An 11,234-nucleotide genomic window follows, 5' to 3' on the forward strand; every position below is an offset into this window, starting at 1 on the left:
ATTTTTCTGTATGTGTTTCTTACAGATTATTGCAGAGATTAACAGGCTGTATTGAACTACTGAAAGAACATATGGGTTTGATATTTTTCTTCTTCAATCTAGGTCATATCCTGCAATCTCCTTCAGCGAATGTGCTTCCAACTCTGCCCTTCCATGTGTTGCGCAGTTTGTTCAGCACTACACCATTGACTACTGATGATGGAGTACTGCTTAGGCGCATGGCGCTGGAGATTGGGGCTATACATCTTATCCTTGCTTGTCTGTCTGCTCTAAGCCACCATGCACCAAGAGTGCCCAACTCTAGTCCCAATCAGGCAGAGGTAAGTTTAGCAGCAGAATTATTGTCACTGAGAAGTAGTATGAGTTTTAACTATAGAAAAGAAAATAATCTCACTGCTTTCATTATAGTCTAATTTCTGCAGAGTTGGCATTTGAATGAAAAACAAAAATAATTAGATAGTACTTGAATAAGTAATTGTCCTTGCATGTTGCAAATAAACATAGGAATCATGAAATTTAACTAACAAAGGCGGCTTGTCAGGAGGCATTAAGGTGTAATCAGTTTCTTTTATAGGACCTTCTTTTTCAATGTATGAGAGGCATAATGTTCAATGGATAGTGGTTCTTTAATCCTCGTTAGATAGCATGACCTCATTACCTTATTTAGTATTCATCATCTAAACTCTACTGGCTGCAAACTGTTTCCTCTTAAATGCTTCACAAACATAAATGAGTTGTGAAAACTAGTGAACTAATGCAGCAATTATTTTATACCCATTTTACTGATGAGTAAATGAGATCTAAAGACAAAAAATTTCCATAGTGTTCAAGATCCCGAGTGAATCACCAAAAGTAAACTTTTTCAAGGGTGCTTCCTGTATTATACCTTCTATTCAGAACATGTATCCCCTGATTTTTTTAAGATTGAGTTGCCATTTCTGCATAACATACCAATTGTCTATGAAAGTGTTTAAAAAAACTTCATGACTTGCCCTCTTTAGCATTGTTGTGGCAGAGGCTTGCATGAAAAAGTTCTGTGTGGCTAAATACGTCTAGGTAGCTGCAGAATATAGGGCTGTCTGTGTTTTGTCAGCTCTGATACTGAGGGGCTGAGCAAGGAAGAGATGAAGCTGTGCCTCAGGGTAACTCACTTTAATGGCTAGTCAAATTGAAGGGGAAGCTGAGATATTCTGCTTCTAATGGGGTATCAGGCTGCTGGCACATTAACGCCTAAAATTCTTGTGCTTTTGGAGGGAAAGGGCAACCATTAATTTTTATCTCTGCTTCAGTTCTACCATGACCTCTTAAACAGCTCGATTTCTCATTATTTGCATCTGTCTGGTGATGGATGGTAACTTGAAACTAGAGATCCGTCAGGCCTGCACTGAGGCTTGTATTTCTGAGGCCAGGCTTTCCCTTAAGTGCTTTAAGTCAGTGCTCGTGACAGTCCTCTTGAGTGTTAAAGGCATAACATGTTCATGAGTGATGTGATGAGCAATGTCTACATGAGAATAGCCACACAGCTATTTCATCACCGATATGCATTACATTCCCACTGTAAAAGTTAAATGGTGATTCCAGACTTCTCTCAGTATGGTACTTCATAGGTGGTAACTTTATCTACTGTTGTGGTAATTTCATACGTCATTTCTTTTCCTTCAAATACAACCTTTAACAAAGTTACTGAAGAAGAACAGAACAGAAAATGAAACTTCAGAGCTGTAAATCAAGTATTACAAATTAAAGTTGGGCATCTGCTCACATGCCTGGTTTCCAGTAAGGCTAATTGTCACCCAGTAATGAAAGTAGCAAGTGCTCATCGCTTCCAAAAATTAAGTCACTTGTTTAAGGTGCTAAATATGTAACTAGGAGAACATTGATTTAAAAGTGCCAGTCAGAGTTTTTTCTGCATCCTTTTCACCAAAGATGTGGTAAACTTTGAAAATTAACGTAAGTACTTAAATACTCATAACAGCCGAACAATGTTATGTTGGAGTTATGTTAGTAAAATGCAGTGAGGCAGACCATTGGATAAAGCTGAACCTTTGGAAAAATGCTTTCTCTCAGATGATTTTAAGGACAAGACATTTCCCCCCTCTTACGTGGAGAGGAAATATTTCAGTGTGTTTCAGTGCTATACATGTAACTTAAACCTCTTGTTATTTTGGGGCATTTGTTCAAAATCAGCACATGCTTGAGCATCTCAACATTTCATTTTTATACTTTCAATAACATTTCTACTCCCATCCCCTTTGTCTAAATATGTTATTAAACTTGAGTAGGTATTAAACAGTAATAATTACAGAGCTGTGATGTTTACCTTGATATTAAGTAGCATTCTGATACTTTTCATCATTTAAGCAGTGGTAGTACTCTAAAAGAGAACAAAAATGGGCTTACAGTTCTAGTCAAATTGAAGAACCACTAACAACAGTTCAGTGCTGACCTGTACTAGAACTACATGTATGTGGCAGTCTTTCCTATCTAAAGCTTTGAACTCCACTGGATCCTGATGATACCTTTATGAAGGTAATAAATTGGGATTACATTCTTTTGCAGAACAAAGGTTTTCAAAAGACAATGTTCATAAGATGAAAAACATGAAATTATTGTGACTTTTCTTAACTTAGCCGCAGGTGTCAAGTACGCACAACACTGCATCAACAGAAGAACAGCAGTTGTACTGGGCTAAGGGTACAGGCTTTGGAACAGGCTCCACAGCTTCAGGATGGGATGTTGAACAAGCTTTGACTAAGCAAAGGCTAGAAGAAGAGCATGTGACCTGCCTTCTACAGGTGTGTGATAATGAAATTTTAATGATAAGCACTTGAAAAATTAGAACTGCATAGTAAAAATGTAGCTTGTGTTTTTTCAGTCATATAGCAGAGTAATTATGGTATTTTGAGAAAAAATAACGTACAACCAACCACCTGTCTACGTGAAAAATGGTATAGATCATGTTTTGAGTGGGGCTGTTTTCAAACATCTCTAGGCTGCTGCATAAAAAAGACCGGCGTGGGTAAGCCTGGGTGACAGTTCTGAATAGACAGTGAACCAAGAAGCATTCCAATGTGTTTCCCTGGAGCTGTCACATACCTCTGTCAATGTTGCTGCATTCAATCAAAAGTAAAAACTGTCCATTAAAGGAGGAGGATGTGGGAACAGGCATTTTGGGTTTTATGCTAACTAATCTTGCCTATTCATTTCTCTCATATTTTTGCTCTGCTTTGAGGAAATGCCCATAGTTGTTAGTGGTGCCCATGAATGTATTATGTCATTATAACAAGACCTCACTCAGGCATACTATAAAATCATGAGTATGTCAATTAAATGATAATAGCAAATCACGAGTAAAAGTCTGCCTTCCAAATGCCTCATGCTAAGGAGAAGAAAATCCCACATAATTAGGCTTTTCAGTCCATTGTGAAATGCAACCAACCCCTGTTATCTTAGGTCAATGTAGGGAAAATGAGATTCTATCTAGTCATGGAAAATTTCATTCACAGAACTGTCACCTCAAATGCATTAGCTACACTCACTGCTGGGGCAGAGCACAAAGAAGATGAAATTTTGAAAATGCCATGACCTGATTGATGAAGTTATCATTTTGATGTAATCAGTTATTTCAGTCACTGTAGATTACAAGGCACAAGTATCATGTCCCTTGCAAAAGTAAATCAAATAAAATCTGAAACAACCTTCCTAAGCAAGAAAGTGGAAAATCACCTGAAGTAGCTCTGAACAAAGCTTCTAGGCAGTATTTCATATTATGCCATCCAAAGGTCCCTTCTCTAGAAAGGTTGTTTAGAGAAATTCTGTTGTATGGAGGTGCTGATAAGATGCTGCAGCAAAATACCATGTGAAATGGGGTCAGAGCAAAGAGGGAGTGTGAAAGAAAGGAGAAAAGGCTGAAAAGGCGAATAGAGCCCCTGAGACCTCAAATAATACAGCCTTTCAAGCTGACTTGATTTTAAAGTACAACTGCACAAATCAGTCCCATGGAAGTGCATTAGGTTGTACAGCACATGGTCAGGACCTGTGAAGGGAGGAGCAGGTGTGCAGTGTGAGGTGACTCCTGCCTGCACTGAGGGGAAGGTTGCTCTTTGTTCACTTAAGCAAGAGCCATGCTCACAAGTGGTTGCTCCAAATAACTGTCACGCTCACCGTAAATTGTTGTTTCGTCTGTAAACCCTGAAATCCCATCCAAAAGGAAGTTACAAAGGTTTTTGAAACATTTGCAGTAAAAAAAAACCAAACACATCTTTTGTTGCTAGTTGGTGCTCTAAAGTGAATGGGACTGATCAGCTGCATGTCTCAGTGTGAGCTGGCAAACTCCTGCTTCAGGTAACTCCAGCAGGTTTGTCAAAATTCGTATGAATTGAACTTTTAAGGTAATTCAGAATTATAATAGTTATTTCATTTTATCATTAGCCAAAGTTGGAATCATGATCTAATAACTGTATAGAATTTCTTCTGTGACATCTTCGAGACTGCTGAACTAAATACCACTACTGAATTAACAGAATAGCTGCTGAAGTATTGTGGCATCTTCCTTAAGGGAAGGAAGTTGTTTTGCCTAAAATAGATTAGTTTTGATGAAATATTTTTGTGTATTTCAGGTTCTTGCCAGCTATATAAACCCTTCAGGGAGTACATCAAATGGAGACACCCAAACTAGCCATGAGGGGAGAGGACAAAACAGCACTGCTCTTCCATCCGTTCTCCTAGAGCTACTCAGTCAATCTTGCCTCATCCCTGCCATGTCGTCATACCTCCGCAACGATTCAGGTAGTGTGCCATTGTCTCCTTCTAATCAAAGTTAGCTTAATTCTGTCAAATAAGTTTTTATATGAACAACAGGTAGTTCTGGCTGTTTCAGAATACTTGCCAATTTAGAATTGTACTAATGGAACATTCACTTGAGCCTTGGCAAACAAAATGATAGTGTTCATTGAAATACTCATTTGTTGAGAAAGTTTAGACTTTATTGTTTTAATGTCTTTTTTTAAAATCTGAAATTAAATTCTTAAATGGTTGAAACTAACAGGAAGATGGTATTTCCATCTGAAAAGTTTACATTTTAATTGTTCTGCAGAAGGTACATGGAGAGTATTTTAGACAAGACCATGAATCTTACTGTGAAGAAAAATTATAATTTTGTAAGAAAACTGAGCAAATATATGCCTGAAGTTGGTACATGCTGCATGTAGTATTAGGAGAATTCTCTTTTACTTTGATCAAAGCTCTTTCTGTTTTGATTAGGAAATGCATAAATAAGCCTTTTATCAAAGCTGCAAAATATTTCAAATACCTGGGAACAATGAAATTGTTGGTTTGTTTGGTGTTTTTTAAAGGAAAAACAAATGAGTTATGTTGTCATCACAGTTCTACTCATAATTTTAAAACAAAGATGTTTTGATAGTTTTCGTCCAGTATCTTGGTGTGGAAACCATTTCTGTATACAAGATAGCATTACGCAGTATGAGTTAAGCAAATGCCTATGTGGAACTCGTGGCAAAACCAGCAGACTGGGTTTGTGATTTTTTCCATCTCATAGATGACAGGCTTTAGCGGGAAGATTATTGATAAGCATTTTTTCTTCAGATAACTGTCAGCCTGAAGTTCTTAAACACTGCCTGAGCCTTAGGTTGGATTTTTGTTCAGTTGCTTAGTTTGTAGAGATTGATTTAATCCTTAAGTAGCAGAAGGAGTTGTTCCAAATCTGAATAATTTGGGTTTGGGCCTTATTTTGCCTGCCCTATTTTTGGAGTAACTGCTAAAATGTCTTATCACATTACGGCAGTTCTTTTGGATGTCAGTTGTAGGGTTTGGTGATATGAAATTCTTTTAGATTCTCTTTGAATTGCACAGTATTCTTTATCTCCAAGGTAAAAGAGAAGTCATCCATGTCTTGAGTATTTACAAAGCTGCATAAGACTAAAGCAAGAACGTGGCTCTCTTAAGTTGTAGTAACTAGGGCATAACATAATCTTGTATGATGGAATTGAAGTAGTACAAAAAGTCTGCTGGGGCCTTATGTAAAAATAAAAATATGAAGAGGTTTCATTTGCCAGTCTGCAGTGTGACACCTCTCCCTAATTTTGCTATTAGTTTGTTGGTTCTACTTTGCATACATTACAGTGAGGAAAATGAAGTACATGGCTACGTATGAGCTTGTAGACCAGGCTCATTATCACAAATGAAAATGTGTAAAACAATGAAGTAATCTTTCTAACAGATACTCACAAATTCTTCTTTGTTGAGGTAAAAAAGGAAAAGTCATTGAAAGACCTGGCAAAAAATGCTGTATTATCTAAAGGATGAAGCTGTTGGTTCTGAGCTACAGATGAATCATGGCTGTTGAAATTGCTTTTTGCTGTTTTCAATAGAAAAAAGTATCTGTTTGTATAAGTCACCTTTAACTGGGAAAGAACAGTCAGATACTGATAGAAGAGATGAGGTATGTGGCTGGTAGTGACAAGTTCAGACTAGTTTGGCTTTCAGAGACCATTTGTTTTCCCAAAGTACAAAGAAAAGGCAAAGTTTTAGTGGGAAATGTTTGGTTTAGGTATGTTTTCCACTGCTGGATTACTGTTATTTGTGATTGGCAGGAGATGTTGAAATGTTGTGCTTGTGAGTAATTAATAAAGAGTAAACAAGGGAGACGCTTCCCACTTTTTCATAAATGGATGTGTAGCTCTTAATGTAGCAGCTAAACTATCTTAAAGCAAAACAAAACCTTGCTTTTCAGCAGAAAGCTTTTAGATTCTCTCCTGATTACAAATTCACAAAGCATGAGGTTATTTCTGTTGGAATTCAGAACTGTAAAAATCTGAAGGTGTTTTTGCTTTGTTTGATCCAAGCAATAGTCTTCAATGTTTCCTGCTGTATTTGTTCAAAAGTCAGTACATATAGCTATAATTAACAATGTTCTTCTGGATTAAAAAAAAATAACTTTGCAGGCTTACATCAGTCAAGCTTGTCTTTGAAAATATAATAGGCTATCAGTGTGAGAGGGAGGATGACTTCTGGAAAGAATACATTCTCTTCATGAGTGTTTGAGTCAGATGCATTGCATTTGAACGGAGTCCCTGAAAACAGTTTGTCTTAGTGATAGCCACGCATAATTCCAGTGCAGTAATTACTGTTTCATTCAAAAGCAGACAAATAATTCTCACATTAATGAGTGTGAGCTGCAGGTGATGCTGGGATTCTCAGTGTCAGTAACAAGAGTGTCTGGAAACATAGCTAACAGAGATGCTGGCTGTCACAAGAGAGGCACAGGTTGGGAAGATCTGGAGCTGTGTTAAGCTCTGTTACAATGGTCATAAGACTGAAAAATTCACTTAAACAGTCTCTTTATGGTTGAAACATTTCAAATATGGAAGCAGTAGAACAGATGTGAGTCTTTTCTCTTAGACCTGATCTAATTTCAGGCTTCTCTATACTGAGTGCCTCTTCTCCAACAGGGCTGAATGCTTACCCAGGAGGTGTAGGAAAGGAAAGAGGATTAGTAGTAACACTCATGTACATGGTATTCTAATTTTGAGACCAGTGTACCTTCTGCTGTCAAAAGGTACTTTCATGCGGAAGAAGCCGGTAACTATATTCTTCCTGTAACATGCTGGACTGAGGAATTAGGGCACTGCGTACAGAATGCTAATAGAGTCTTCCCGGGTTCTGGCACCCCAGCAGGAACAAGCTGTGCTGGGCACAGCACTGACGGAAAATAACAGTTTTCAGCAACTCTGTAACTTTCTCAGACCTGAGTGGATGCTGGTGGGACCAGTTAAAGGCTACCCTTATGCTGTGGAGGTATTCAACTAGGTTTTAGGTTTTGCCGTCAGTAGTTGCATTAACGGTGATCTTCACGCACACACAGATACGTGTATGTATCTGTCATATGCATACAATGGTGTGGGGAAATTTTTCTCTAAAGAAATATGTGCAGTGAAGCTGCAGATAGGCTGTTTGCCTTTGTTGCACAGTAGGCTGCTACCACTGTGGTGATACAAGATAGTAAGTATTTGGTATTGATGAGAATTTTATATTTTGCTTACACATGTTCATTTAGGTACGGGTATGATACATCCTGCTTGCAAAGTTGGCTTGGCAAAATTCTTGAACAGTTCCAGTATCATTATATATAATTGGCCCATGTCACAGTTAGAAATTTATCTAGCTTTTTGTTGCTTAAGTATGTTTTACCATCCCTGTGTAATTTACCCAAAACGTACATGGACCAGATTGTTATCTAGATTTTTCTAGGTAAAAGGAATATTGATCACATAAGGAGTGCTCACATAACATTTAATCTTTTAGAAACCTCCTCACCTTGAAGCAGATCATTACAAACGAGATTGCTCTGACACATTCTGCAGCTTCATCTGCATCAGAGTGGGGTGATTGTGGAGTCCTTGAAAATTGTGAACTGACCACTTCCATTAACTTCCATAATTGCTTTTTTTAGGTTTAGCTGTCTATGAAGGACTTTCTTTATTACGCAAGATAGTTCTAGTCACAAGGAGCAATAGCTGCTTCATCGTGTTTCTTGACAATTTTTTCCTGTGCTTGTTTTGTGTCTTGTTATGGCATTACTGTGGCTTTTATTGTCATTCATTTTAGAAAGGAAAAAAGTTTTATCTGTGTAACATTTTTTTATTATTATTATTATTATTATTATTATTACACTTGTGTTTATTCCTAAGGACTTAATTCATGTTTACATTTATAAAATTTATGTCGTTCTTCTGTATTGTGGAATATCTAGCATGTATTTGTTACCACACAGTTACGCACACTTGACACCAAAAGCTGTCATGTAAAATCTTTTCACTGCTGTCTTGTATACAGCACATTTCATTTGAAAGAGTTAGTGCTCTAGAACTCTAAATGTGTACACTTCTCACCTTGAACAAAATGCACAACAATTTACAATGTGCAACAAGAAGTTCCCAGCAAATGTGTGACCATCAGATTCTAACTCGAGTACATGGCTATCTTGAAGGTCTAGATTTTGCTGATAAGTAAGAGCTACTTGACTGGTGGACTTAGGTTTATGAAGACTAATAAAAGCTGGTATTTACAAGTGGGAGAGGAGAAGGCAGTAGTTAATTAGGTTTATAGAGAGAAGGCAGTGGAAGGGAATCATGAAACAGAAGGAAAATCAAGTGACTTCTAGGACAGGGACTGTCTATTTTGTTATGGGCTTGGACAATAAAAAGCCCAGTGAAGTTGGGATTTATCAGTGATACCACAACATTAGGTGGAATGTTCATGCTTAAAAATATACTTGTACTGGTTTGTTCATAAACTAGTATCTAGGAAACCCTGAGATGACTTAATCTTGTTTAAAGGTGAAGAGTGCAAGATGTTTTGTCCCACCTCTTCCTTGGAAGACAGACCTCATTGCAAGTTGCACAATTCTCTCTGCTTAAATTCCTAGGCTTACAAGAAGCAGGTGATACTGTGATTTCAGCTGGGGTTTTCTTGCATACTCCCCTCTTAGCTCTCTTAGCCACCCTTCCTTCTTTGGTAGGCAAAGTTTCCATGGGATGTGGTCAGCATAGCTCGTGTTGTTAGATTAGCTCACTCTTTCTTGGGTTTGACTGCTGAGAAGAGATGATGCATTTCTATGTGAGGGCTTTACTAAAAGGATTGTGTGTACTGACCGGCATGTTCCACTTTGTAAGTGTCCAGTATTTGCTTTTAATGAACCTTTCATAGTTTAGCAAGTACTGTCACACCCTGGACTTGTCGATTCATTAACAGTTGTGCTGCTTTATTCTGCTGTCCAATACCTCATTGTGAACTTCATTTAGTAAGTTCTATGGACAAATCTGTTGAAAGTGAACACATTGAATTCTTTTATCTGCCTCTTTTGATATACCTTTGTTAGTTAATCCATTGTGGTCATACTTTTCAGGCCTTGCCTCCTTACCTCAGAGCTTAAACTACGCAAGAATGCCTGCTGAAGTATGGCAGTTCTTTTCTATTAGTCATATGTATTTTGAAGACATTATATGGTGTTGGTCTGCAGTTTGCAAAGTAGTCCAGTTCCACTGGACTGAGTAGGCTGAGTACTTCAGGAAGTTTGTATTCCCTTACGGCTATCTGAAGTTGGTACACTGAGCTCATTCAGCTAAGAGTACTACATCCTTATTCATTGCTGAAGGTGTAAAGGTACTACTGCGGTGTAAAGGTTGAATCATCACGAAATTCTGCTTTTCCCTAGACTACTGACTTTTTACTGTGTCTAATAAGAGGTAGTTGTTGCTATGATAATTTATGTCTTGGGCGGCATGGTCTAGTGTGAGGCATCCTTGCCCATGGCAGGGGTGTTGGAACTAGATGGTCTTAAGGTCCTTTCCAACCCTAATTATTCTATGATTCTATGTTGTTGAGATTCTTATGCATATATTGGGTTAAATGTTTAAGCACCAGAGCTCTGTATACTGGGCTTATTTAACTAAGGTTAGACTTAGGTCTACATGAGTATAATAGAGCACAAGTCTTACCTCTTAAGAGAGGACATTAGACTTCTGTTTTAAAACAAAATATAGCTCGTATGCCAGGGCAGTCTCTAATGATATTACCCTTTGACTTCCTTCAAAGGGTCAAAGCCTTTTGCTGTAAATGAAATTAAAAGTACAATGGCAGTTTAGATAGACAGTATATAATTACTGAAATTAAAAATTCCACTGGTTTTCATTAATGTTAATGAACTCATTCATTGGAAAAAGGAATGATGCTGAACCTTTGCCACATTTGGCTAAAACTTTGGGATTGCTTTTTATCTGTTTTGTTGTTGAAGTGTTTGCAAAAAAAGATGCAGTGTCTCTCTCCAGTGCCGATGTACTAGTTGATTCACAATTTTGAGAAGAGCACTGCACTGAAATGACATGAAATAAAACTGTTTATTTATTTCACAGAATTGACAAGTTTTAAATAACTTCATGATCAAACCAGCAGTAATTTGTACCTGAATTTCATATTTCTGTTCAGTTTTCAGGTTCTTGTAACCTCTCATTTTAAGACTCATCTCAAATATCCTGGTATTACGAGATTAATGCAATAATATCCATAAGTATGTCGATATGAAGTACATTTTAAAATTTAATAATGTATTGACTCTATTCTGTAGTCTTAAATAAAGATGAATAACCTGCATAATTCCTCTAGAATTTAGCTTAGTTTTATAGAATGCTTTGGTGCTTCATGTACTGAAAATGAGT

The 11,234-nt window shown here is 37.4% G+C and overlaps 1 protein-coding gene across 13 annotated transcripts in view; it reads left to right on the forward strand.

Moving 5' to 3' along the window:
* Positions 1-11,234, forward strand: part of BIRC6 (baculoviral IAP repeat containing 6) — a 177,128-nt gene that overhangs the window by 118,239 nt on the left and 47,655 nt on the right. For 8 of the 13 annotated variants that reach the window (XM_030499967.1, XM_030499970.1, XM_030499962.1 and 5 more), the window contains 4 exons: positions 103-320; positions 1,342-1,389; positions 2,631-2,795; positions 4,620-4,788. In XM_030499967.1, coding sequence (XP_030355827.1) covers positions 103-320; positions 1,342-1,389; positions 2,631-2,795; positions 4,620-4,788 — 600 coding nt within the window. The remainder of the gene's footprint in view (positions 1-102; positions 321-1,341; positions 1,390-2,630; positions 2,796-4,619; positions 4,789-11,234) is intronic. The other 5 variants (XM_030499965.1, XM_030499966.1, XM_030499968.1 and 2 more) reach the window with 1 other exon arrangement.

The sequence above is a fragment of the Strigops habroptila genome, chromosome 10, assembly GCF_004027225.2.
Source record: "Strigops habroptila isolate Jane chromosome 10, bStrHab1.2.pri, whole genome shotgun sequence".
Classification (NCBI taxonomy): domain Eukaryota; kingdom Metazoa; phylum Chordata; class Aves; order Psittaciformes; family Psittacidae; genus Strigops; species Strigops habroptila.